The 26,622-nt window shown below is 52.0% G+C and overlaps 3 protein-coding genes across 21 annotated transcripts; 1 reads left to right on the plus strand and 2 right to left on the minus strand.

The window, feature by feature from the left end:
* The first annotated feature begins 205 nt into the window (after positions 1-205).
* NDST2 (N-deacetylase and N-sulfotransferase 2) lies at positions 206-8,459 on the plus strand. 12 transcript variants are annotated; one of them, XM_073240812.1, is made up of 17 exons: positions 207-561; positions 1,250-1,351; positions 2,598-2,635; positions 2,721-2,828; positions 3,142-4,066; positions 4,259-4,346; positions 4,652-4,806; positions 4,991-5,176; positions 5,448-5,576; positions 5,708-5,890; positions 5,984-6,080; positions 6,424-6,547; positions 6,682-6,856; positions 7,053-7,223; positions 7,324-7,433; positions 7,622-7,727; positions 7,829-8,459. In XM_073240812.1, the coding sequence occupies exons 4-17, from the start codon at positions 2,818-2,820 to the stop codon at positions 7,952-7,954; spliced, it is 2,586 nt and encodes an 861-aa protein (XP_073096913.1). In that variant the 5' UTR covers positions 207-561; positions 1,250-1,351; positions 2,598-2,635; positions 2,721-2,817; the 3' UTR covers positions 7,955-8,459. The 12 variants fall into 12 exon arrangements, with proteins under 12 accessions (XP_073096914.1, XP_073096913.1, XP_036869182.1 ...); XM_037013287.2 differs by having other exon boundaries at positions 1,250-1,492; positions 2,721-4,066; XM_037013289.2 differs by having other exon boundaries at positions 1,250-1,492; positions 2,725-4,066.
* Positions 8,460-8,582: 123 nt separating this feature from the next.
* On the minus strand, positions 8,583-22,548 carry ZSWIM8 (zinc finger SWIM-type containing 8). 7 transcript variants are annotated; one of them, XM_017662983.3, is made up of 27 exons: positions 22,049-22,547; positions 19,836-19,989; positions 19,482-19,576; positions 19,139-19,311; positions 18,858-18,965; positions 18,672-18,753; positions 18,417-18,537; positions 17,832-18,033; positions 17,510-17,685; positions 16,368-17,133; positions 16,140-16,241; positions 15,241-15,372; positions 14,926-15,105; positions 14,640-14,823; positions 14,329-14,427; positions 13,683-13,807; positions 13,033-13,273; positions 12,779-12,937; positions 12,460-12,688; positions 12,002-12,291; positions 11,638-11,861; positions 10,604-11,089; positions 10,205-10,388; positions 9,922-10,098; positions 9,637-9,756; positions 9,205-9,315; positions 8,583-9,060 (listed from the first exon to the last, which is right to left on the minus strand). In XM_017662983.3, the coding sequence occupies exons 1-27, from the start codon at positions 22,539-22,541 to the stop codon at positions 8,600-8,602; spliced, it is 5,874 nt and encodes a 1,957-aa protein (XP_017518472.1). In that variant the 5' UTR covers positions 22,542-22,547; the 3' UTR covers positions 8,583-8,599. The 7 variants fall into 7 exon arrangements, with proteins under 7 accessions (XP_017518472.1, XP_017518471.1, XP_017518469.1 ...); XM_017662982.3 differs by having other exon boundaries at positions 11,737-11,861; positions 16,140-17,133; positions 22,049-22,548; XM_017662980.3 differs by having other exon boundaries at positions 10,229-10,388; positions 16,140-17,133.
* Positions 22,549-24,344: 1,796 nt separating this feature from the next.
* On the minus strand, positions 24,345-26,472 carry CHCHD1 (coiled-coil-helix-coiled-coil-helix domain containing 1). 2 transcript variants are annotated; one of them, XM_073240816.1, is made up of 3 exons: positions 25,423-26,472; positions 25,137-25,313; positions 24,345-24,642 (listed from the first exon to the last, which is right to left on the minus strand). In XM_073240816.1, exons 1-3 carry the CDS (start codon positions 25,544-25,546, stop codon positions 24,569-24,571), a joined length of 375 nt encoding a protein of 124 aa, XP_073096917.1. In that variant the 5' UTR covers positions 25,547-26,472; the 3' UTR covers positions 24,345-24,568. The 2 variants fall into 2 exon arrangements, with proteins under 2 accessions (XP_073096917.1, XP_017518487.1); XM_017662998.3 differs by having other exon boundaries at positions 25,195-25,313; positions 25,423-25,841.
* Between the last annotated feature and the right edge of the window lie 150 nt (positions 26,473-26,622).

Below are 26,622 nucleotides of genomic sequence, written 5' to 3' on the forward strand. Positions count from 1 at the left end.
CATCAGTCCAAGCGACTGCTGAGGCGACTTTGGGGTGGGGAGGAAGAAACGGGTCCTTGGTCCCTGCGCTAGGGGTCTCGCCCCGCCCCCGGGCCGCCCCCGCCCCTAAGTGGGCCAGCCCTGCTTCCCCTCCGCAAGGCTGAGTGGGCCCGCCCGTGCCTTCGGCCCGCCCCTGCCGGGGGAGTCGCAGCGTCCAACGCTCGCCAGACTGTGCCAACGGACCGGGTGGAGGGGGTGCGCCTCTGCGGGACGGTCGCGGAGCCTGCCGTCGCGACGGCCGAAGTTCGGCCAAGCGCTGCGGAAGCCCTTTTGGCTGTCTGGCATCTCGGCCGCGCGGCTCCCAGACCCAGAGGCGGTGGGGACCAGAGTGGGCGCCACGAGCGGCAGCGCGCCGCCTCCCCCCCCAGTGGGAGCGGTGGTTGGGCCCGGCTGCAGCAGAAGGTTCGCTCGGAGATGGCGGAGCCGCCGCTACGCGGCCGGAGGCCCCGAGAACAGGGAAGCCGGGCAGCCCCGGGACGCGGCGGAGCCCGGGGACAGCGGGGACGCCGCCTAGTCCGCCGGGTGAGCTGCCCTTAAGGATAACCCCCCGCGCAGAGCGTGGCCCCCACCCACTGTCGCCCGCAGTTCCTCCCCTTACAGACTTCCCGCAGTGTTACCACCCTAACCGCCTGCAGGGTCGTCCGGGGCGGCCCCTCAGTGCGGACCAGCGCTCCTCTCGTCCCTTGCACTAGCTTCCCTCGTAGTTGCCTCGTTACCCTCGCCGCAGGCCGCCTCCTCCCCTCGGGGCTCTCCTTGCCCAGTGCCTGCCTCGGTGTCATCCCACCCTCTCCCCAGCGCGCCCCTTGCCTCTTGCCCCTTAATGCTCCACATTCGGAGCTCTCTTTGTAGAGCTGTGATCTCATATTCCCCCTCAGCAGAGTCCGTTCATTCCTGACCCCGGTGTGCCAGTCCCCTTGCCTGTGTCGCTGCTTGACACCACCTCCGCCCACAATACCTGCACCTCTTGTCTCCCAGCGCCGGACCACCGTTCCGCGCCCCGACACCCCTCCCCCGCCAACGCTGTTGCTGTCTCCCAACCCAGGTCTGGATGACCCCTTTGGTTTCTCCCTCAGAGACCTCCCACTGCTGCACACACATTACAGCAGCCTGCTTCACCCTGTGTTCCTACTTCCTTATGTATTATCCCACCGACATCCAACCTCAACAGCTTCCTCAGCACCCCTTCCCTAAATATTACTGCTTCTTCTAGGTATGAAGCTAAAATGCACTGCTTAAGAGCACGGGTCTATGGAGATTGACAGGCCTGACTTTGAAACCCAGTTCCTCCACTGACTGAGCTGTGTGATCCTGGGCAAGTTACTATGCTTCTCTGGACCTCAAATTACTCATAAGTGAAATGGGGGTAATAATAGTATTTACCTCTTACCTACCTCTAAGGGCTGGTGTGAGCATTAAATGTCTGGAATGTTCTTTGAAGAAAGTCTGCCAAAGAGTAAGCTCTCAATAAATGTTAATCATTGTACTTAACATTATGGATGAGGTACCCATAGGATCCACTGCCTGTCACCATTTTGATCCTCTTCCAACTCTCTTTTTGTGTCAGTTAGCTTTACCCAAGCCGAAGCTGAACGATTCTGAAATTGTCTCCCAATTTTGAAGAACCCTGTCTCTGCCTAATCACCCCTGAGATCTGGGGGTGGGTCATAGAGAGGGTTGCCAGCTACTGGCTTTACTAGGAGTGACTAAGCTGGGGAAGTGACAGTAAAGCTTGTGGAAGTAGTCTACTTAAGTAAAAGCGTCTCCCTAAAATTGTTTTCTGATTACTCTGCCCTCTTTCTCTCTTATTGCTTGGCTCTCTGTCATCCAGCGCCACTCACTTTGCTCTGCTTTTAACAGTACTCAATACCTCATGTCTTTCCTGGCTGGGTCAGGACCCTTCTGAGCTTCAGTGATGAGGATATAGTACCACATAGGCTAATTTAGGAAGGAGAACTAGAGTAGATAGGGAGAAACACCCTGGACTCAGGTGTCTGGCTTTTCTCAGTGATGTGGCCCGCTTTGGGGCTACATTTTAAACCTATCCTGACGCTGGCAGAGGTGAGGTTAAGGGCAGGGGATGGTTAATTTTTCACAAGCAATGGAAAAGAGTCCCCAAGTTCTGGGTTTGGAAACTAATTGGATGATTAGCTATCACCATTTGTTCCACAGTGTCCACCTGACTGCAAGTTTGTGGGGGCTGTTAGCCTGTGATACTGGGTTTGATTGATGAGGAAGATTAACAGACTCATGAGTTTCCTCTTATCTTATATTTCGTTGGAGCACTGACTTCTGGGGCTTTTTGTCCCTTCCTCACAGAGAGACCAGAGCTCTTGCTGGCTGGCCAACTGTTCAGTTATAGGCTGGGAACTCCTTACAGAGCAGGTTCATTGTCAGCCTCCTGGGCTGTTTTGGCCTTTTGTTGATTGATTTGTACCCTTCCAGCCCTTGAATATACTCCAGGTCTGAGCTTAGCTCTGGGGAGAATTTAAACAGTATTCTAAGAAAGGGAACAAACTAAAGTTAAGGTATGAGACTCAGATTGTTTTGTTCTTCAACAGGAGTTTTGGTGGAGAACGAATCATCCTGTGAACAGGAGGTAAGAGACATGGGGTGAAGAGGGGGATGGGGTAATAGCACAGTTCCAAGGTGAGAAACAATCCATTGACTTCTCTGTCTTACAGATAGTGAGGGACGAGATTGTGAACTTTGCTGAAATCTGATGTGAGGAGCTCAGCCAGGACTGAGGGTGGAACCTGGCTAGATTTGCATCCTGAAGCCATGGGGCCATGGTAACCTGAGACCAATGGACTCTGCCCAGTTGCCCCCTGTTGCCCCTTTTTCCTCCTCTACCCTGTAATTAGGGTACTTGTCTACACCTCTTCAGGGAACTGTGAGGGAATCCCTTTCCTCTATTTTCCTATCTTTCCACCCTCCCAAGTGAACCCCAGCCTATAGAACTCCTCCTCCTGTCCCCTGAGGTGGTCCCCATCCCTGCCTGCCCCCCTGCCCCCCCCCCCCCGCCATGCTCAAGCTGTGGAAGGTGGTACGCCCAGCCCGGCAGCTGGAACTGCACCGCCTCATACTGCTGCTGCTTGCTTTCAGTCTGGGCTCCATGGGCTTCCTGGCTTACTATGTATCCACAAGCCCCAAGGCTAAGGAACCCTTGCCCTTGCCTTTGGGAGACTGCAGCAGTGGTGGGGCAGCTGGCCCTGGCCCTGTATGGCCTCCAGTCCCACCCCGGCTCCCAAGGCCTCCAGAGACATCTCGAACTGAACCTGTGGTCCTTGTGTTTGTGGAGAGTGCATACTCACAGCTGGGGCAGGAGATTGTGGCCATCTTGGAGTCTAGTCGTTTTCGTTATAGCACTGAGTTGGCACCTGGCCGAGGGGACATGCCTACACTAACTGATCATACTCGTGGTCGCTATGTCTTGATCATTTATGAGAACCTGCTTAAGTATGTCAACCTGGATGCTTGGAGTCGGGAACTGCTGGATCGGTACTGTGTGGAATATGGTGTAGGCATCATTGGCTTTTTCCGGGCCCATGAGCATAGCCTACTGAGTGCCCAGCTCAAGGGCTTTCCCCTTTTTCTACACTCAAACTTGGGGCTCCGGGACTACCAAGTGAATCCTTCTGCCCCGCTCCTGCATCTCACACGCCCCAGCCGCCTGGAACCTGGGCCTCTGCCTGGTGATGACTGGACCATCTTCCAATCCAATCACAGCACATATGAACCAGTGCTCCTTGCCAGCCTTCGGCCAGCTGAGTCCCCTGTACCAGGACCAGTGCCTCACCGGGCCCGGCTTCCCACTGTGGTACAGGACCTGGGGCTTCATGATGGCATCCAGCGGGTGCTCTTTGGCCATGGCCTTGCCTTCTGGCTCCACAAACTTGTTTTCGTTGATGCTGTGGCATACCTCACTGGCAAGCGCCTCTGCCTCGACCTTGACCGCTATATCTTGGTAGACATTGATGACATCTTTGTGGGCAAGGAAGGTACCCGCATGAAGGTGGCTGATGTTGAGGTCAGTCCTTTTTCTTCTCTCAGATTTCTTTCCTTAGAAGCTGTTTCAAGTGCTGTCCTATCAGACTCCCTTCCTTGTTTCTGAGCTTATAAGAGGTATACTCCCTGCCCTTTCCAGGCAGGAAGAACACTACTTGTGTTTCTCCTCAGTCTGCTCCCACCTGATTTCTTGTGTCCGTGCTACTCTTCCCAGGCTCTGTTGACCACCCAGAACAAACTCAGGACATTAGTCCCCAATTTCACCTTCAACTTGGGCTTCTCGGGCAAGTTCTATCATACTGGTGAGCTTATTCCCTTGCTCTTTCAGCATATCAATCTTAGTTAGATTTGTCCTTTCATTGTCCATCTTCCTGGGTGACAAGTTGCAGACAAGGGGCAAGGTTTGGGGTCAGAATGCTGTGAAGAACTAGCATGGGTGGATGGCTAGAGGGCAGGTTGGCAGTGAGGGTGAGGCAAATAGACAGCCTTAGGTGGGCAGAAGTCAGCAATGTTGTCCCAAGGATGGAAGGTGGTCAGTGTTGTTACAGAACAAAGAGGGGCATGGGCTGCCTACTGGCTGTGGTCAGTGGTCAGTGTGTGGTCATAGGGACAGAGGAGGAGGACGCAGGGGACGACATGCTGCTGAAACACCGCAAAGAGTTCTGGTGGTTCCCCCACATGTGGAGCCACATGCAGCCACACCTGTTCCACAATCGCTCTGTGCTGGCTGACCAGATGAGGCTCAACAAACAGTTTGCTCTGGTGAGACCCTTGGATCTCTTCCCCATACTTTTTTCCAGAGATGATGGCTCTTTTCAACCTTCCCCTAATCGGGTATCCTTTCCCTACCCTTGCCATTTTTCTTTCTGTGGAGGCATCCCCACCCTTTTTACCCTCTACTCCCTAAACCTCACCAGGTCCTGGTGAGAGTCTATGCCATTCCCAGGAGCATGGGATTCCCACGGATCTGGGGTATGCTGTGGCCCCCCACCACTCGGGCGTGTACCCCATCCACACGCAGCTCTATGAGGCCTGGAAATCTGTGTGGGGCATCCAGGTGACCAGCACCGAGGAGTATCCCCATCTCCGGCCTGCCCGCTACCGCCGTGGCTTCATTCACAATGGCATTATGGTGAGGGATTCCCAGTACAAACTTGGATGAAACTCACAATTTTTCAAACTCACACTTTTAGACAGCCTTCAAGTTGCACTGACCTATGTCCTATCAACTGCTAGTCCAAGTTCATCCACATAATAGGGGTTATTGGGGCGAAAAGTTATAATACCCATAGAAGGAGTTTTATTGCTATAACTAGACTGAGCCCTCTACAAGCCCTCTCGTTCTTATGTCCTTATTCTACCTTTCAAATCTCATCTGTCCCTGTTTTTTCTTTCTTCTCCAGGTGCTGCCACGGCAGACCTGTGGCCTCTTCACTCACACAATCTTCTATAATGAGTATCCTGGAGGCTCTCGTGAACTAGACCGGAGCATCCGAGGTGGAGAGCTCTTTCTGACAGTGCTTCTTAATCCGGTAAAGTGCCAAGAGGAAGGTCTAGAACATTGGAGAACCAAAGTATTTGCAGGCTGGGACCTTTGTTCACCACACCTGATTTTGAGATGGGGTAGGCTCTTCAAATCTGATACACAGACACCCCCTTACAGATCAGCATTTTTATGACCCATCTGTCCAATTATGGAAATGATCGGCTTGGCCTGTACACCTTTGAGAGCCTGGTGCGCTTCCTCCAGTGCTGGACACGGCTGCGCCTTCAGACCCTTCCTCCTGTTCCTCTTGCACGAAAATACTTTGAACTCTTCCCTCAAGAGCAAAGCCCCCTTTGGCAGGTATGGGTGTAGCTCAAGCTGACCAGAGACATGATGGGAGCAGGGGTTGAATCAAATATTAGGCCTTACCTGATTCCTTGACCTCACCTTCAGAATCCATGCGATGACAAGAGGCACAAAGATATCTGGTCCAAGGAGAAAACCTGTGATCGACTCCCCAAATTCCTCATTGTGGGACCCCAAAAGACAGGTGAATCATCCTCAGCCAACTTCTCTTCCCCTGCCTTAAACCCAAATGATTCTTTGGCCAAGGAACTCCCTTCTCATACACCCCTTCATTAATTCAGTTTCTTGAGACAATGATTCTTAATTATGGTAGTGCTTCAGAACCATCTTTGGATTTTTTCTAGATCCACAGGTGATTCTGATCCAGTCAAGGCTGAGAACCACTGTGTTTTAATCCTTCCCTCAGCCCCTCTGACTTTCCTTGTCTCTGTCCTCTAATTTGACCAAAGGGGATTTTACTATCCAGAATGGCTATTTTCTCACCTCTCTCAAGCTCATGTTGTTGAGCTGGCTTCTCTCCCATTTAGGGACCACAGCTATTCACTTCTTCCTGAATCTGCACCCAGCTGTGACTAGCAGTTTCCCTAGCCCCAGCACCTTTGAGGAGATTCAGTTCTTCAGTGGCCCTAATTACCACAAGGGCATTGACTGGTGAGACTGGAACCCCTTGGAAGGCTTCTCAGAACACTCCCTTCTCCCAATTCCCCATCCCAGCTTCCACCAACACAGACATTTGGCCCCTTCACTCTGCACATTCTCTGCCTCTCCTCTCTGTTACTTCCTAGGTATATGGACTTCTTCCCTGTCCCTTCTAATGCCAGCACTGACTTCCTATTTGAAAAAAGTGCCACCTACTTTGACTCAGAGATTGTACCACGGCGGGGTGCTGCCCTTCTGCCACGAGCCAAGATCATCATTGTGCTCACCAACCCTGCTGACAGGGCCTACTCCTGGTACCAGGTAAGCCTGCAGCTAGGAACACTTTAGGGCTTAATGGAGGGAGGTGGTGGCTGCTAGAGAAGTCAGTAAGGAGTGAGGGTAGAGAAACTAAACCAGTGCCTTGGGGAGGGGTGCCTGTGTTGTTCACTAGAACAAGAGTGGGGCAGAATAACTGTCATATCACCAATTCCTTCCCTTCCTATTCCTTGTCCATCAGCACCAGCGAGCACATGGAGACCCAGTTGCTCTGAACTATACCTTCTACCAGGTGATCTCAGCCTCCTCCCAGGCCCCTCTGACACTTCACTCCCTGCAGAACCGCTGTCTTGTCCCTGGATACTATTCCACCCATCTACAACGCTGGCTGAATTACTACCCCTCTGGACAGGTAATACCCCAGTAGCCCTTGTTGGGGTCCCCCTTGCCATCTTCCCTTTAGTCCAGAGGCTTCTAAGGAATACAGAGGACCTACATCCCTGTCCCTTTAGTTGCTGATTGTGGATGGGCAAGAGCTGCGTACCAACCCAGCTGCCTCAATGGAGAGCATCCAGAAGTTCCTGGGTATCACACCCTTTCTGAACTACACACGGACCCTCAGGTGGGAGAGCATGACCCAGGGGAGGATGACTCTGGGGGAAATGGGGAAGCAAGTTGACCGTGTCTGTCTGGGACATGGATTTACCCTGTCCCACAAGGAGAGACAGGTCCGAGTTGGGAGAGGTAGCATACATTTATGAGACTTGAATTTCTTTCCTCCCTGCCATCTAATGGCTTCTTCCTGTTCAGCAGGTTTGATGAAGATAAGGGATTCTGGTGCCAGGGACTTGAAGGTGGTAAGACTCGCTGTCTAGGCAAGAGCAAAGGCCGGAGGTACCCAGATATGGATACTGACGTAAGTAAAGCCTGGGGCAAGGTAGTCATCTCCACCTCTAAGATCTGATACTGTGTCCGTCCCACTCCTTACCATTTCTGCCTCCATTTTCCTCCTATTAGTCCCGCCTTTTTCTTATGGATTTTTTCCGGAACCACAATTTGGAGCTCTCAAAGTTGCTGAGCCGGCTTGGACAGCCAGTGCCCTCATGGCTTCAGGAAGAATTGCAGCATTCCAGTCTGGGCTGATGTACCAACATCTCATACCAGCAAAAGCCCCCTGCCTCCCTAAGGGGCAAGCCCAGAGCAGGGCCCACAGGGGGCTTAGTGGCCTGGCCCCTTCCTCTTCTACCTCAGTGGCCCCCAGGCCTGGGATGGCTGAGAAGGGAAGGGCATCCCTATCCCATAGTTCTGGGGTCTTAATAAAGGGGCTTCCCTTGACACCCCACATCATGGTACTAGGCACCTTTGATCCATGGTCTTGGAAGGTGGGGAGAAATAAGAAGGTTCAGGCAGGGTATAGAGGAATGTATTAATCCAGTAACTTCCCTCTTCATCCCCAGGAGTGTATCTATCTGTACCTGGCTATGGGAGGGACCACTTACTGTTGGATCAATGGGATCTACCTGTGGCTTGGCCTCCCTAATGTCATTCACATTGAATGGGGATGAGGTCGGATGGTGGCTCATTGAGCTGAGTATGAGCCCTCCTAGCTGTGGGCTAGAAAAGTCCTGAATAAACATCCTTATTTTTCTGTTTTGTCTGCCTCACTGGAGTGAGATAAACCTAGAATTAAGCAAGGATCATACTTTTCCCCCATCCTGGTTCAGGGTTCATCTGCTCAAGGACGGGAAAAAAGGGAAAGGCCCAGGCAGACTAGAGTAAAAAAGGAGTTTATATGTTTATAAATGTCAAATAAATACCAGAGGTCACCCAACGCCCCCTCCCAGTCAGGGCTGTCTCCCCAAACCCTAGGCTTCTTGGGTCTGAGACATCTTGGCCCCAAGCTACAGCCCAAGAGCAGCTGCCAGTCTGGGCTGCCAGCGAACTGAGTGGGGATGATCTGTCCAGCCAGGATTCACTCCTGCTGTGTGAGGAGCCCCTATGGCCACAGGCCTGTGTCCCTGTATAGGGCCCTAGAGGGGCCAGACTCAGGGGGAGAAGGTGGTCATCTCTAGTGAGACCCGCTGCCATAGCTCCTTGGTCTGTTTGCTGCGCTTGAGGTTCTGCAGGATGTCGTTGAACTGCATCATGCCCATGGGTGTCAGGCAGAAGGCGCTGCGGGCACTGCGGATCGCATTCACAAAGTCGTCGTAGTCGGCAGGGGTCAGGTGAATCAAGCGGTGGTGGATGTACTGGAAGAGGGTGTGCAGAGGATAAGCCACTCAGCACAGAACCCGGACCCTTCTCCCTTGCATGCTGGGTGATCTGTTCCACTACTGCCCAGAAGGTGGCACCTCGCCCCACCCAGCCCTGCTCCCTACTTTATGGGTTGTCACCTGCATGTATGCCTGCTGGCAGCGCTGCACCAGCTGGTGGAAGGCCGGGGCACGCAGGTGGTTGTGGGCATGAGCAGGGCTCAGCCGCTGCAGCGTCTCCATGACGATCTCCTGCAGCACAAACGGGCTCAGCACCCCCTTGGCTGCCCCCACACAGAACTGGTGCACGTAGTTCACTCCTGGGGGGCAGGGGGAGGGGCATGAGACGGGGGTGGCCACCTCTGCCCTAGGGACCCAACTTTGATCTCAGCTCTGGCCTGGCAGAGAGCCTCCCTCCACCCCAGGAGCTGAGGTAACCCCCCGCCCCCCGCGCGCGCACACATACCCGACCAAGGCCTCAACTCTGAGCAAGAGCTAGGAAGGAGGTCTGGGATAGGAAGGTGGGGGAAGCAGGTGGGGGCGGACAATGGTCCTGGGGAGGGGAGGTGTTACCCAGCTTTGCTGCCAGCCCCAGCAACCATTTGACATCATCAGTGTAGGGGGGGGAGCGGGAGAAGTTGTTGGGGTGATCATTGTGTGCCCGGCGACCCAGCATTTCCAGTGCCAGCATTCCTAGGAAAAATGGGTTGGTACACAGTAGTGTGCATCCTCTTCACCCTCTATCCCAACCTGGCATCTAACCCCACAGTAAATAAGATTAGCTGTGGGGAAGGAGGCATCACTGAAGAGCCTCTGGCACAACCTCAGCTGGGGGCACAGAAAGGGACCTCCTCTCACCAACACGGTAGGCAGCATGCAGGTGGTGTAGGCTGTGTGGGCTGACAGGCTGACTGTGCGACTCCTCCTCGGGTGGTGGAAAACCCCCGCTCACCAGAGGGCTGGGCTGTGTGGTCAGGGTAGGCAATGAGGCACCCTGGATGGCTGGAAACGTGGATGCTGGATGGACACTGCTCACTGAGGGCAGGGTGAAAGCCATGTGAGGAAAGAGGGACAGCCCAAAGAGGGACAGAGAAGATTCCCTCCCCATTTCCCCTGCCCAGTGTTCCTCCCCTCCATTCACCTGTTCCCTGTCCCCACAACTCACAGGCCACACTGGTGGGCAGTGGGAGCCCTGGCTCTGTGTGGTAGGGATGTACTGTGATGGGTGCCATGGAAGGGACGGGGAAAGACACAGCAGTGGCAGCGAGTGAGGGGGGAGTCACCGAGTAAGGGTACTGAGCCCCCAGGAATGCAGGATGCACACCCTAAAGGGAGGCAAAAGAAAAGAAAAAAAATATTACAATGTTGTTCTCCTTCTACCACAACTGGGTATCCCTACATTTCGTATCCTAGTTGGACTGGGTCCCCCAGACTCCCGCCACCTTATGGGACTCTTGGACAATCCTGTTATTCTCCCACAGTACCCCACTCCAACCCCCCATGAACTCCCAGTGTTCCCCCAGTAGAAGTCTGGTCTCACCTGTGGGTATGCAGAGCTGGGCACAGGGAAGACGGCAGGCCGGGGCATATGAGGCATGGGGTGGGCAGGGTGAGCTGGGTGGGTGAGGTACTGAGGGCTGCAGGGCAGGTGGGGCTGTAGAGCAGTGTAGGGGTGCAGGCCAGGGGAATGACCATGCCCCAGTCCTGGACCTGGATATAAACTGGACCCCACCGAGATGACTGGCACCACTGTGGCTGCTGCTGTCACTGCCGCTGCCACTGTCACCGGCTCAGTCCCTGGGCCCCCTCTGCCCTCAGGCAGCCCCCGCCCAGCCTCCCCAGCTGCCCTCATCCCACTGGCACTACAGCTTGTAGCCCCTTCACGGGCTGTGGATGAGCCACCTGCTGTTTGCTCATATAGCCAGAACCACTGGTGAGCAACCTCAAACAACACTTCGGGGTATACACCCCCACCCTTAGCCGCCTCTTCCACTGCCATGCAGGCCTTCTCCAACATCAGGTTATCCTGGAAGGAAGGGGCACAGAGGGTTAAGGGGGAAGGGCTTTACTCGGACAGTTTTAAGTGACATTCCAACGTCTCCCTCAGAGTTCGCTGGTTCCCAAGGAAGCATCAGAGGTTAGGGCCAATGCTCACAGTTAAGTGTTTGGAGCAGTGAATGCTTCACACAAATTGAACGGTTGCTGACAGCAGAAGTTAAGACCCAGGTTATAGTCCCACTTCCAAACTAACCTAGCTACTCCTTCCCATCCAAGTCCCACCATCTCCCAGAGGCCATCCCTAAGTATTCCATCCTTGTGATCATTTGGTCCCTAAATAATAGGCCTCCATTTTTTTAATCTGTAAAATAGGAATAATCCTAACCTCAGAGTGGCATGGTAGACATAATTGATGTGAATGCACATTCATATGTCAAGTGTCACCATGACAGCATAGACTGGATAGTTTGTGAACTTCAGGATGTGGAAGTCAAGAGCTGGCCATCAGCTTTCTCTATGCCCAGCCTCCCTGCCCAGATGCTCCATAACAAGTCCCCAGATTGCCTGTAGAAATACCTGCTCCTTGCACTGCACCAGAGCCCGCTGTATCTCATTAGGGTTCAGTGCATGGGCATGAGGCAGGCAGCTTAGGGCCAGCTCCGCCGCTGCCCTCACCATATTGGAGTCTCGTGCCCGTGATGCCCTGTCAGCCAGGGATGCAACCTCAGGGGGCGTCAGGTGTCCATCCCAGCATTCTACCAGTATAGTTAGGGCTGCACTGCCAATCTCCATTGCCTGGCCTTTAAAGAAAGGAGAGAAAAGCAGAGTTGGGTTAGCATGGGCATCTCTGGGGAGTGGGAATAGTGTCTCCTATCAGGTCAGTAAAGGATAAGGCTCTTATCTCTATTAATCCCCTCCCATATCAAGACACTGGATTTACCTGTAATCCAGGAAACGTGGGAAGAATAAGTACGTGAGAGCCAGTTGGGAGAAACAAAGTTGTGCAGGCCAAGGGCATAAAGCCCAATCTCAAAGGCGCAAAGGTGCAGGTTGCGGTGAGGACCTTGGTGGCCCCCTGAGGAGGATGGATGTGTGAAAATGGAAGTACTGCTGTTGCCCCCTGCCTTGACCAACACCGTCTTCGCCAGCTCGAAGTAGAAGTGTGCGGCTGCCTCTGATGGCTGATTGGGTACATGGGGGGCATGACTCTCGGGACGGCGGCCCTTGTACCTGAAGGGGCAATGGGGTAGGGATGGGGATTGGGGTTTCTCTGAAATAGGTATCTAGATTGATTGGGAAAGACCAGGTAAGTGAGAACAATGCAGGGATAATAGTTGGATTATGCCAGGGATGTGGCTCTGGGTGGGCCAAAGGAGATGGGTGTTTCTGCCCACTGACCTTCCGACTTCAACTGTCTTCACCCGGGCCCCTCCACTAGCACTGGCCCGGCGACTTCCACTGGAGGAGGAGGAGCCCAGGGAGTCAGAGGAAGAGCTGCTAATGCTGTCACTGTCTTGTCCTCGACCCCAGGAAGTGGGGGCCCAGCCCCCTCGAAGTGGCCTCCGGCTTAAAGTGGGGGAACTATCCGATGTTGTTTCGGGGGCGCTGCTGTCAATGCTGGCCATGCCTGACCCCCCCAAGACAAGTCAGTCTCAGAAGTTCCAGAAGTCAGACAAGGAATAATCTTTCCTCCATACCATCCCATGTGCTGTCATACCTGTATGCTTCTTCTTAGGCCGCCCTGGGGAGCCCCAACCTCGTCCATTGTAGCCTCCACGACTGCCAAGTGCCAGGCGGCTAGGAACCTTCCCTTCCGGCCTAGGAGTCAAAGCTGCCTCTGATGGGAGACCCTCACAGGGGGAATGTGGGGAACTCTCTAGAGAAAAACAGGGCACAGAGGTGAGCCCAGGAAAGAGGACCCCAACATGGCTCCACACCACTCATCCCCCCTGCCCAAAGCCCCCACCTCACCAGGCACATTCTTCTCCGTGAAGCCCTCAGTGGGGCCTGGCCCAGCCCCTGCCACACTCCCTGGCTGAGCAGGCCCTGCAGAGCCTGAGGTCAGTGGTTGCAGGGCCCCTGGAGCAGATGGGCCCCCATGCTTTGAAGGAGACCTCTGGCTGGCTGTAGCTGGGCGGCTAGATGAGTAGAACGAACTCAGTGTCTGTGGCTTATGTGTCTGGCTCTCTCGGTCCAAGAGTTTGTCTAAGATCTGGAGGACAGAGAAGCAGTAACAGGATGCCCTTTATCTCATGACTTCTATTTCTTCCTATCCTCCTCAGGAAGCCTTCCCCAAGTATAACTATAGGAGAACCTCCTGAAAGAGAAAGGCTCTCTTCCACACCTAGGTATCCCCTATAACACCACAGGGCCAAGTATATTGATACTCAATAAATACTGAAATGAATGAATAATTTAATGCCCTCTGCTGTTTTTTTTTTTCAGCCCCTGCCCAGGTACTCCTATTAGAACCATTTGTCTCTTTGTTCTTTACGAGAGGTTCCCAAGATTTCTATTTATTTCCCATGGGCAGAATAGCCCTTTTCTCATTATACTGGAAATATGGGGAAAGGATGGTAAAATTCACTCTCTGTCAAAATCCCAGTACCTCAGCCCCTTACCTTTTTAAGCTTGGCTTGGTCATCCTTGTAAGTGATCATTAGTGCCAGTGCCAGGTCACCCTTCTCCCGACGTGTGCCTTCACATAGGAGGGGATGCTCTGCCTCGCTCACTGTTGTCTTCATGCCTGTGAGAAGGCGTGTGGATTGAAAGCAAAGGTGAATATGCCAGGGCATGTGAGGGAAGGAGTCCTGGTCCAACCTTCTACCCCTGTGAAAGGTGTCCATTGCCTGTCACATTCAAACTAAGCTCTCACCTGCTTTTTAAGACCCTTATAACCTGGCCCACTCTTCCTAGCATACCCATCACTTCAGGGAAGTTGGGCTTCTCACTCTCTTGTCTTTATTCATGGTATTTTAGCCCCTTACCTAGAACTTAACTTATCTTTTAACCTGCATTCCATGTTCTACCCCCTCCCTGAGGTCTTTCCCTAGATTTCTGTGTTGCTGCCCCTGTAACACCCAACACCTAGAGCACACACTGGCCCTGAATTCTTGACTGTCTCATAGGTACTATAGTATACATATATGTCATCCTGGTTTTCCCATTATCACAGAGCCCCTTCAGAACAGGGCCCATGTCTCATACCCTTCAAGGCCTGGGCTAGGCTTAGCTCATAGACATGCTCAAGACAACTGACAGACTCACCCAAGGCAGCAACTGCTGCTTCAAACCCCAGCTCCTCATCCCCAGGCATCTCATTGTTCCAGTTGCGACTTGGGGGCCGGGAACCCGTGGGAGAAACCACTAGATGAAAGTTGAAGTAAGTCAAGCAGACAAAAGTATCATGGGAAAGAAGGCAAGGGAGGGAACCCAAGACCCTCATTACAGACCCTCCCATGAAGTTGTCTGATGGTTCCTAAAGGCTATTTAGAGCATTGGGACTCTTGGTTTTTCCTCAGAGAAAGCTACCCCTACCCCAGCTCCACCCCCACTTGCTATAGAGTCAGGCATCATACCTGGAGCACAGAGAACATCAAAGATGAAACTGGCCAACATGAGAGGCAAAACAGGCCGATAGTCACAAAGTGTCCCCTCCCGAAGCTCCTCTGCCCGGCACCGCATGGTACTCATCTCACTTGGACCCAGGGGAATCTTCTTGAGCAGGGCAGCCACCTCAGACTTCTGGTATGCCAGCTTCACCTGAGGGCACAGGAAGGAGCTCAGAGCTATAATACCTCAAAGGAGATCAAAGTACAAGGCTCTGAGGAGACTGCAGAATAAGGCCCAGACAGATCCTCTGACCTCCAAGGCCTTGGTAGAAGCTGGGGGCCGCTGTAGCTCCAAGGCAAACATGCCAACTCGAAAGGCCAGGTTGTAATGCTCTGGGCGCTCACTTAGCACTGTCAATAGGAAGGCCGCCTTGGTCAGAGTATTGGTAGCCACCCAGGTCTGACGGCTAGTAGATACCTTGTTCTTCTTGCCCTACAGATGGAAAGCAGAAGGAGGCAGGCAGATGAGTCTGACTCACCTTGGGGAGGGAGGAGGCTCTCACTTGGGGTAGGGCATGGAGGGGGTTAGGGGTAAGCGGGAAGGAAAGGGAAAGAGGGTCTCTCTCACCTTGGCAGGGGGTGGCTCTACCTTGAGGTCGGGTGGGTTGGCTAATAGGTCCTGGGCAAGCTCCACAGTGAGGCGGGAGGCCTCACTGCTATAGCCATGTGCATGCAGGGCCTCAGCACAGGCAAACAATACCTGGAGAGAGGACATGGGCACCAGAGAGGTTGAAGTGCCAACTTCCAAGGATAGGATGCCATCCTTACTCATGCAGCAAATATCCTGTGAACACTTGCTATGTGCTAGGCCCTGTGTTGGTCCTGGGTATACCACATGAATTCACATTCTGGTTAGACAAACACACATAAACACACAAACCAGTGTGAAGCCAGCTACTACTTCAAAAGGTCAAGAGGGGAGCAGATGGGTAGGATACCTCATTGGGACTTGGGGCAGAGGGACAATCTCACAGAAGACTTCCTAAAGTGATCTCTAAGATCTCTGAGACAAAGAAGGAATAAGAGCTAACTAGGTAAGGTGAGAGAAGAGCACTTCAGGCAGAAAGGCCAATCTGTGCAAAAGTAAGGATGTGAGAGAGGGCATGGGAAGCTGTAAGCTACAGGAATGGTTCAACTGACTACAGTATAAGGGACAAAAGCCAGATGAGGCTGGAGAAGCATGCAAAGATCAGACCAAGTGAAGCCTCATAGGTCATGCCAAGGACCTTCATTTTTCAACTAAGGGCAACGGGAAACCACTGAACAATTTTAAGCAGCAGCGTGACACAGACATTTCAGGAAAATCTATGTGGAAGTAGTGACAAGAATGGACTGCAGGCATGGAGGCCAGCTGGGAGCCTACTACGGGACTCTTTAACAGTCATGTCACAGTTCTGACACTCACAACTCGGGCTAGATGGCCCCTCTCCCACCTGTGGCTAAAGAGCGCCCTCAGAGTCCCCTCACCTCCATGCGGCTCTCCTGTTCCAGTGGCTTCAGCCCAGCAAACAGGTCATGCTCCTCCCCAGCCCCGCCCTCGGCCTTCTCTTCCTCGCCCCCAGCACCATCCTGGGCATTCAGATAATATGCCTGGTAGTCATCTTCCTCCTCTCCAACTGCAGGGGCTGCCTCTGCGGTTTTGGGGAGCCCACTGCCACTCTCATCTGTGGAAGGGAGGTTGTCCCGGGTACAGACCTCCTTGGGCAGTAGGCCAGGGGGGCCAACAGAAGCTGTAGGAGGCTCAGGCCCCTCTGAGAAGTAAACACCACCATCTTCTTCATAAGTATCTGGAGGTTCAGGAAGGAAGGTGGAAGAGCCTCGGGAGCCACCAGGAGGCAGACAGGGTGGCGGGCTCTCAGGGAATCCACCGAAGGTGCTGGCCTCTGCACCCAGGGCCAGGCTGCTGTCATCCAGGCTCATCTCAGCCATATCAGGCTCCAGGGAGCTGTCTTCACTGCTCAGCCGTCGCTTGCTCCCACTGCCTGCTAATCCCTTACCCCCACTACCAGCCCCACCCACTGCCTTGGTTTTGCCCCCACCTGAACCCATCTTATGCAGGGCCTTATCTCCCCCCTCAGCGGAGAGGCGGTGGGGACCCCGCTGCGATGAGAGGATCCCCTCACCCAATCCCTTGCGCTTGACCCCAGGCTCTTTGGGCCGCACAGCTGGCTCAGTAGGAAGAGGTCGGGGCCGCTCGCGGGATTCCTCCAGACCCCCAGATCGGGAGGCACCTGGCCGAGAGGGCAGAGCTCGGGCCCAACACAGTGCCAGCTTCCGGTCAGTGCCACTGTAGGTGACACCAGGAAGTGGATAAGCCTCTTCCCAGTTGAAGTAGCAGGCTTCCACCGCCGGCCGGAAGCCAGGGAAGAGCCGCTCCAGGGTCTTCTTGTGCTGTCCCCGCTTCACGTTCTCAATCACCTTCAGTTGCCACTGGCGCAGCTGTGCACACAGTTCCCGGCGGCTGTGGGGACAAAGCAGGGGAGGCTGCCAAGGCGGAGGGTGCTACACTCTGCACTGAGAAGGGACGAAAGAGGATAGAGGAGGCGTATACCCCAGAGGGGGGCACAGGGAAGGACCCACAAATGCACTTCTTCACTCAACCCCACAGACATTACTCCAATACTCAGGGATTTTGGAAAGTGGGTGCTATTTAGGGGAGGGAAGGAAGAAAGCCAGTCAAAAAAAGGATTCATAAAACACTGATAACCTTAATGTTCAGTACCTCCCATTTCCTTAGGACTAGAAGAATGGTCTGTGTGCATACAAGGGGATAAGGGTTCAGTCTGTCCTGGGCTGGCCCAGTCTCTGAGCTATGGTGAGCTTAGGGGCAGACTCACCGCTGGGGGCTGAGTGCAGGGTCCAGCACAGCCAGCCTCCACAGTGTGACCATCTCATCACACATGCTGGCACATGCATGGGCCGCCACCTCTGACTGCCCATTGCTACGGCCTGTGTGCCCACTGGCGCTGCTGTGTGAGGCTGATGTGCGCACACTGTACCACCAACCTGTTATCTGGAAACAAAGAGGGCTCTGAGATGCACCTAATAGCTTGGAGGAAGACAGATTAGCCTCCCCAGTGTCCCTGTCACCAAGAGGGGACTGAGGTAACGGGACACAGAGTATGAACCACCATGGGGCTACCCAACTCTGTAGACTACCTGTTCGTAGGTGAGGCACTGATCGGTAAGGATTTCCAACAAGGGGGCAGCATTGCTGTCCCTCCGTTTGAACATTTCCCGTACAATGCTAAGCAGGTTCCAGACGCCCTCTGGCTCACGGCCCCTCAGAGGGCGCAGCAGACATGCCCATTCAGCCGCGGCTGGAGGCTCCGTGGAAGACAGATACATGGAGTTCACATCACTGTGAAAGGGGTAGAGTGGAAAAGGATGACCCAAAGATGGGGCTGAATATACAGCAGGTGAAGATGCAACAGGGCTTTAACACAAAAGGGGTCCTGACCAAAAATACAGAGTATAGGGAAAAAAGGACATCCACAATGAAAATCTTTAATCTCTTTCTGCCTCAGTTTCCACATCTCTCAAAGGAAGAAAAGTAACTCCTGCTCTACCTAAGAACAGACCACTCTGTGATTATATAAAATCATCACCATTCATTAGTTCATTTGTGACAGCTTCTGTGTGCCAGACACTGTACTAGTGTGGGGAATAAAAGGTAAGGAAAACAGGCATTAATAGAATAAAGTATCTATCAGGCTGAGGAATGCATGAGGAGATCCAATTTACCTGAAGACCACAGGGGAGGGGCCACAGAACTTGTGCAGAGTCTTCTTGATGTTGTCAGTGAGTGTTGATTCATCCAAATACCAAGTACTCTGGTCAGAGGCAGAGGGCCCTGCTGTGGGGTCTGTGGGTGATAGGCAGTCAGTCACCTAGAGCTTGGGTTTTGGACTCCCCTGCCAACAGTAAGCCCTCAGAGAGCAGTGCTCTGCACTACCAGCTTGCTGTCTTCCTGCTGCTTTTCTTTCTCACCACACTCACCCGGGGCTCCACACACTGTATTGATGGCTGTTGACTGGGAGGAGAGGAGTTCATCCAGGAGACGCTGTGCTGTGGGGAGAATCTGAGGGGGAAAGGGACAAAGGCATAGGTGGGGCTCAAGGAGGCCTGGGCTTAACAGGAAGGCTGCTGGAGCTAGTTGGAAGAGGGTGTGCCAACCTCACTCACCTGCTGAGGGAGCTCACTGATGAGGTACTGAGCAAACTTCTGCAGCTGGTCCCTCTGTAACCGAGACAGGGACTCTGAGACTGGAGCCCGCAGACAGACTGCAGAAGCCTAGAGGGGGACACAGGAAAACAGAACAATCTGAGAAAAGGCTTGCTGATGCTGCAGCTGGGGACAGAGGCAGAGTCAAGGCAGTGAGGGGGCTCACATTGTGGCCAGGCATGCAGCAGAGAAGGGGGGAATGGAGCGTAGGATAGGGCCAGGATAAATTGCGAGGGCCTCACGTTGTGGATGCGGAAGAGACAGAGTGCCACGACGTGAGTGCACCATTTGGCCCCAGCCCCACAGGTGCAGCTGCAGGAAGTGACCCGACAGCGGTCAAACATCACAGCCACGTTGTAAGCCCCTTTGGGGGGGACCATCTGAGGTGGCACCACTGTAGCACTCAGGTGAAACCCTGGGGAGAAATATGGGTATGGTCAGAAAGAGCCATCAAGAGTCTCTGCCCTCAATCCTGGCCCTGCAGTTATTCAGATAACAGGCTTCAGCTTCTTGTAGTGGGTCCTTAATTCATAAGAGAGGGCTTGGATGAGTGGGGTGTGCCACAGGGCATGATGGGATCCTTACCTATCTGCAGTGGGTCCTTCACAGCCCTCATGCGGAACAGCTGATCCCCTCGCTGGAACTCATCTGCACTGCCATTGGCCAGGCATGAATACAGCCTGGGAGTGAAGAAGAGGACACAGCGGCAACTCAGCAAATAACCTTCTATAGACCCCTGTCAGAGCCCACAATGCCCAGGGCATTCTCTCCTGAGAGTCAACCCCTCTTGGGAAAAATCCCAGGCACTCCACCTCTCTCTGTCTTCTTCTTAGCACAGCCCCAGATACAGTATCTCCTTTGTTCTGTGGGAAGCCCAGCACATAGTATGGAATATCAGAACACCCCTCCCCACCATATCAGGACATGATTTAGCCTCACCGAATATCCTCTTCATTCTCAGGGAAACTCCAGAAAGCAATTCGGAGCTGTAGCTGCTCAGGCACTGGGGGGTAAACTTTCTCCACCACTTCAAATGGGATATGAAATGCCACCTGCTTTGCTGACAGCTCCACCAATGGGATCACCAGTCCATCTTTGGAAACAAAGGTTGAGATGAGGGGCAGGAAGGGGAAACGAAAAGGACCTTGACTACCTGGCACCAATGGCAGTGCGACATCACGGGCCCCACCTTTACCATGAGAGAGGAGATCTACATGAAAATCCAAGGGACCCCCTGTCAGGGTACACCAACCCTTCAGACTCCAGCTGGGGAACGAGAGCTAAACCACCCTGGCCCACAGCCTGTTGCCTGTGGTCTAGAACAGAAGATGCAAGGGAGATCCCAGAAACAGCTAACCAAACAGGTGTGTTCCAGAATTGTAGCAAGTAAGCTCTCTCACATGGCTCGGCATCTAATTTCCCATATACCAAGCACTTTAGGTTCATATTACATTGTTAATGTCTCCCCTCTGGCATTCTCTTCTCCAATTGTTTTTTTACTATTGCCTTTTCTCTAGATGACTCCAGGCCTCTACCTAAGGGGGTAAGATAAAGCCCAGAAGAATTAAGAGAGGGACCTCCAGAAGCAAGAGAGACTGCACTTCCTTTGGCACCCCTGAACCCTGGCTGCCCACAATAGAAGCCCCAGGTTTAGGGGAAGATAGGTCATCTCAAGGGAACCTAGCTGCTGCTCCTGGAATCACCTGGAATAGGAAGGAGTTACCACTCAAGGTTTCCCACACTAATTTAATCAAAAAGCAGTGAAACACAACAGACTGCGTATCTCACCAAATTGCTAGTCAGATTAGAAGACAGATCAGAAAATCATGGAGCTGAATGGAACCTTTAAAAAAAGTTAATCTCCTTATTTTACAAATGAGCAATTAAGGGTAGCTCGGGACAGAGGAGGAGTGGGTGGGGTAATGGCATGCTTTCCTAGATTTTAACCTGTCCAGTTTAACCACCGTGACTTCAGTTACTTCCCTCAAAGTGAGGGAGCTCTAAGCCCCAAGGCTACCCACACATGCAGATATATGAAAGAAGCAGACAGGCCACAGAAGACCCACAGTGAAACTGTCTTAGGTCTGTGTTTGTGTACAGAGAGCATATGCTCCCTCTCCAACCAAAGTTCAATACTGCCACCCCTATAAAGTCACATGGATAATTTTTTCTGTCCAAAGGGGATGCTAAATATCTCTGTGGGACAGTTTGGAAAACAGGACTCTTGGAATGGTCAGAGTAGATCACAAACTTAACCCCTCAACTGCTGGAAAAAAATCAGTTTCCACTGAGGCCCAGGACAAAAACTGTGCAATGAGGAAGGTGGGAAAGGATGTGGTGAGTCCCCAGCCTGCAGAGTTTCTCTTACCATCACTCTCCTCCTCATTCCCTTCCAATAAAAGCAAAATTCTTCACAGTACTAAATCAGTTACTTCACTGAAGATTCAAGAATGAAAGAAACTCACAGCAAATAGCAAGAGTGTTTTATAAGGAGACCTCAGAGACAATTACTCACACTCTTCCCCACGCCCCAGATGATGGAAATACAAGGCTCTAAAACACTGGTCCAAGCCTTGGCTTGTGACAGCTGTTCAATATGGCCAGAAATCAAGCCTCTGATCTAGACCTATGTGACTATGGAATCTCCTCACAGGCCAGTTCACTTCCAATTTCCTCTGGGTGGTGGAATCCTTTCTTGGTGTAGCTGGGACCAGAGATCACCTTGAAACAAGAAGCCCTCAATCCACTTTGCTATGGGGTGACACATCAAGTGGTCAGTTCTTCACAACTCACCCCCTCTCTTCTCTCTGTCTACTTTCTGGCTTGCCTCAAGCTGAACTCAGTAAGAATTCCCAAGTCAGAGGGTATTCTCTTTTACCCCATCTCTAAGGCAAATTAACGACAGAAGATCTACTTTCCATTGCTAATCCTATCCGACCCAGGATTTCCCATCCATCACCCCGAAACACACACGCGCGCGCGCGCGCACGATGATGTAAAGAAGCCAACCCCAGGAAGACCGGAAAAGCGAGTCCTCAAGTCCTTTCTAAGCTTGGGACAGCTCGCGATCCGGGACAGCTCCAGCGCAGGGTCAGCTCTCCAGCAAGGCCGGAGCAGGGCCTGCCCGCTCCCCTCCCCCAGCTCACCCTCACCTCGCATTCTGGTACCGCCACTGCCACCGCCGCCACCGCCGCCAGTGGGGGAATTGGGCCCCGCTGACTGTTTGCGCCATCCCCGCCAGTTCTGGCAGAGGCTCTCGGCCTCGGAGATGAAGGAACAGAGGGAATCCTCTTCAAACCGGTCCGAATCCTCGAATGAGAAGCGCTCGCCGTCCTCCCACTCAGCGAACATCAGCTCCATGGGGCCCGCACCCCCCGGGGCCGGGTCCCCCCCCGCGGATCCGGGGCCTGGGCCGCCGGCCGGGGGCTCTGGGGAGGCCCGGGGCCTGAGGGGCGAGCCGGGGCTGGGGGTGGCCGGGGCACTCAGGGCGGCCGTGCCGGGCGAGGACTCAGGTCTGGGAGAGATACACGACCGGACCTCGCCCAGCTGCGAGGTGCAAACGGGGATCGTGGCTAGGCTCCGAGGGCCCGGACTAGGCGCTCGGCAGCCGGGGCCTTTCCACTGCTGCGGCACCGCCTCCCCCATCAGCTGATCTGAACTTCCGGCCGCGCCGGCCACAACGACTTCCGCCCTCGCGTGCTCGGGAACCTAACCCGGTACGGACGGATGTAAGGAGCCGGTTTATTTCATTGCTGCATTTCCTGCTTTCTTTCCTCTAACCCACCCTCATATACCGTAAGACGGAGCCAACTCCGGAGGTATACGAAACAACTACAAATCCCAGCAATAACTCGGCGTCCCTAATGTCCCCAAAGAATAAACAGCTGCCATGCATGCTGGGACTCGTAGGCTGTCAAGAGACAACACAGGAACCATTGGGTGGATTTATTGTCCTAACACCGGATAGGCCCTGGGGCCGCATCACCTTACGGGAATTGTAGTCAAGAACACTGCATTCCAAAAGACTTTTATAGGGTCTCTAATTGGGGAAGCTCCAGGAAAAGTAAGCATTTGATTTCATCAAATGGCTGTACGGTTTGTCAGTAAGGCATTTGAGTCTAATGGTCCTTAGCCTTTTTGTGTGCCATGGACCCTTTAAGCAGCCTGGTGAAATCCCTGAAGTCCTCCTCAGATTGTTTATAAATACATAAAATTTAAGAACTACAAAGGAAAATGATTATGTTGAAATACAACCATCAATCTGTTAACAAATTTTTAACATAGTATACTTTATTTACACATTAAATAAGACCCAGCAGCAAATGTAGTACCTACCACAATTTTGAAGCTAGTGATGAGTACCAATGATAGAGATATCTGTAACTAATTGTAATATATGAAAAGTGATTTCATATAGGTATTGATAATGACACTTTGTTTCCCACAGTCCTAACTGAGATGCTAAATTTCAATTGTAGTTAAAGGTAAAAATTTTTTCCCATCCATGTTCAGACCTCTTACTGGGTGTCTACTGAGCCTAGGTTACTTAGTACAGAGTGCCTATGCACTGAGCTTTTTCCTACAGCAGAAAGCCTCAGCTTGCAGAACCAGGCAATTGTCCAGTGCTCTACCCATGGATGATAAAAACTACAGGAGGAGGTGGCTGTAAGGGGTCAGGGAGGCAACTCCTTCTTAATCTTAATAATTATCCCACTGGAGCTTTAAAAACTCCACTGATCACTATGCCCATCTGATGCTGTAAGGTACACAGACAAGGTTAACTCCTTTTTCAGTAATTCCTGAAAGAGCAGAGTATACATAAAATGCTATGCAATTGTTTCTAATATCAGGGGTCACAAAAGTAAATGCCTTCAGTAACCAGATGGATAACTTAATGAAATCAAAGGAGATAAATGCCAATTAAGTCTGTTTCAATATTTTGGAGAATCAGTAGCCAAGTCCCTGAAGAATGGAGACAAAAGATAATCAGCTCTACTTGATTACTGCCACAGTTGCCATATCTTTTGATTATTTTTTTCAAGAAAAGCAAAAGGTGTTTTTTTAAAGACATTTTTCCTATTTTTTAATGTGGCCAGCTAATTTAAAAACAAAATTTTAACTGTATAGGCCAAAAAACTACATCTGCAGTACCTTTGGGGCATCAGTTTGTGAACTGATTATTCTGGGAGCACCTTGCAAGGGCTATGCACAAAATACAGTCACTAAATACTTACAGGTGATGGCAAAAAAACTGCATATAGATGGCCTTCAACATCCTTAGTGCATCAAAGGCAGGGGCACTAAATGGTGTAAGAGACTTCAAACGCAGGACAAGACAAAGGTTTTTGTCCTGCTCCTGGGGCAAATCAGAGAGCAAAGAAACTTCCAGAGCCTAAGGAAGGACACAAAGTTCAAGTATGGAGGGAGTCTAATCCACAACAGGCCAAGTTCTCTTGAGAAGATTTTATTTCAAAATAAAGCATAACTTCCATTCATTGATTCCAAACGGTGAAAAAAAGTGTTTTGCCTTCTTTCACCCTTCAAATGGAGCGTGGCAGGGCAAATGTCTCTAACATGCCTCTGTACAGTTCTCAGAAGCTATAGTCCAGTCACTGAAAATGCTTCTCCATCTTCAGCTGACATGAGGTTTGTTAGGAAACCTCTGTAATAATTTATTCAACTTCTTGGGGGGCAAACGCCCAGACTCTCCCAGGGTCTCCTGGATTGATCTCATCTTTCGGGCTGCCTGAAGAGACAACAAAAACAAAAATGACAGCACTAAAGTTTGTCCTGACCTAGACAAATAGTTCTCACAAACCCCAAAACACACAAAGATACTGGCTAGCCTGGAGACATCTGCGTCATCTTCCCAGTCCCCTTTCAACAAAAGGGACTTGGGATTTACAAATGACTGGATGATCTAAAGCTATCATGCCAGTCTAGGCCGGAAACCAAAACTCTGTCCTTCACTATCTTTAGTTCTACTTAAGACAATAATGTCTATTAGAGCAGAAATTTAAATTTCCCATTCATTCTCTCATTTGACATGCACAAAACTCTGTAAAGTGGGTATTAACTCATTTTACATCTGGTCAAACAAATCACTCAAGATCACAATGCCTTCAAAGCCGTAACCTTTCCCACTTTGGCGTGAGTGAAACAGCTCCCCAAAACTTAACTCGCCCTTTTAGAATGTGAGGGACTGTCTTATCACCTAGCAAAAGGCAGGGGAATCATTACGTGTATCCCTTCGCCCCCATTCTCCTCCCATGAGGGCACCCGAGGAGTCTTTCGTCACCTCAGCCCTCGAAGCACAATCGAAAAACTCCTGGATCTCTTTTCTGCATGCCTCGTCGCGGAATTCATTCTGCTTCCAGCAAGCCATCATCACCGACATCTCAGTGATACAGGTTGCCTCTGATGGAGCGAAACAGGGATACACTCAGACACCTGGAGATCCTTAACCCTCCCGCCCTCCCTCCCGGCCACTCCCAGGACCCTTCCGGCTTCTGCTCTGACCGCTCACCGCCTTTCTCCCGGCGTCGTTCCCCGACACGGTTAGCTAGGATAAGGGGTTTGTTGGGCTTCAGTATAGGCTTCCGTGGGTTTCCAAGCCGCGCCAAGCGACCCCGCAGAGAAGGCGTCGCCATTGCGCACCGAGCTCCCGGCAGGCTCTGCAGCGCAGTGCGTGACCCTGCGTGACCCTTACGAGCTCGACAAGATTCGGCGCACTGCTAGACGAGAGCTTGGCTCGCGCCTGTTTGCCCTTCATTCTCTTCCTGGCCTGGTCGCCCAGGTGTTGAGTTTGAACACTGGCCACCCCGATCCGCGTGCAGGTTCGGAGGAAAATCTTTGGGATTCGTACGCCGACCTAGGCCGCTCCTTTGTGGACTCCGAGCCCTTAAAGCTCGGGGCAGTACTGGGCCGGGAACGCCCAGGAAAGGGCCCCGATAGATGAACTTTTCTAACGTGGTAGCGGGCCGGACTAGGTGACTGACATAGGTAAAGGCAGAGAGGATGGGAGCGAGTAAAACTATGACTTTAAGATACTAGGTTTGGAAAGATTTTTGTTACTTTTTAGAAAGCTTTCAAAGACTGTTGGTTTTGGCTACCTTTTGAACCACTCTGAAGCCGCAAAGAAAAATTTGGCTCATTTAAACAGCTGATACTCCTTGGATATCGTTTGCTCATTTTTAAGGATCTCACTGGGTAGGGTGAAGTTTAGGCATTTTTGCTTTCATGGTCTTATTTAATTGTCTCTCCAGTCCTGTGAAGATACTTGGTATCATTCCTGTTTATAGACTTGTCCCTTCTGTTGTGATGCTTCATCAGACGTGGTTCTATGTAACTTGTAGTTGTTTACAAAACAGTTCAAGGATGTGCCACGGATTCTCAAGGTATTTACAAATGAGCGCCAAAAATGTTTCTGTTAATGAAAGCATAACTTGAAGAAGCTTGTAGTTCATGACTCCTTTGGAGGGACAAATTTATTTGCGTAAAATTGAGTGCAAAAAAATCATTTATCACAGATATTTGTGATCTTCCTGTTGATCTCAGCATGACTGGTTCTTTTTTCTTCTATTGAGTCTCAGTTCCTGTCAGAGAAGCCCTGACTTCCCTGATACCCTGCCATCAGCAACCTGTTTTATTTTCTTCATAGCTCATACCAATCAGAATAACCTCATTCATTTATTTTCAGCCTTAATAACAATACCCAGCAAAGAGA

Source organism: Manis javanica, chromosome 7 (genome assembly GCF_040802235.1).
Source record: "Manis javanica isolate MJ-LG chromosome 7, MJ_LKY, whole genome shotgun sequence".
Classification (NCBI taxonomy): domain Eukaryota; kingdom Metazoa; phylum Chordata; class Mammalia; order Pholidota; family Manidae; genus Manis; species Manis javanica.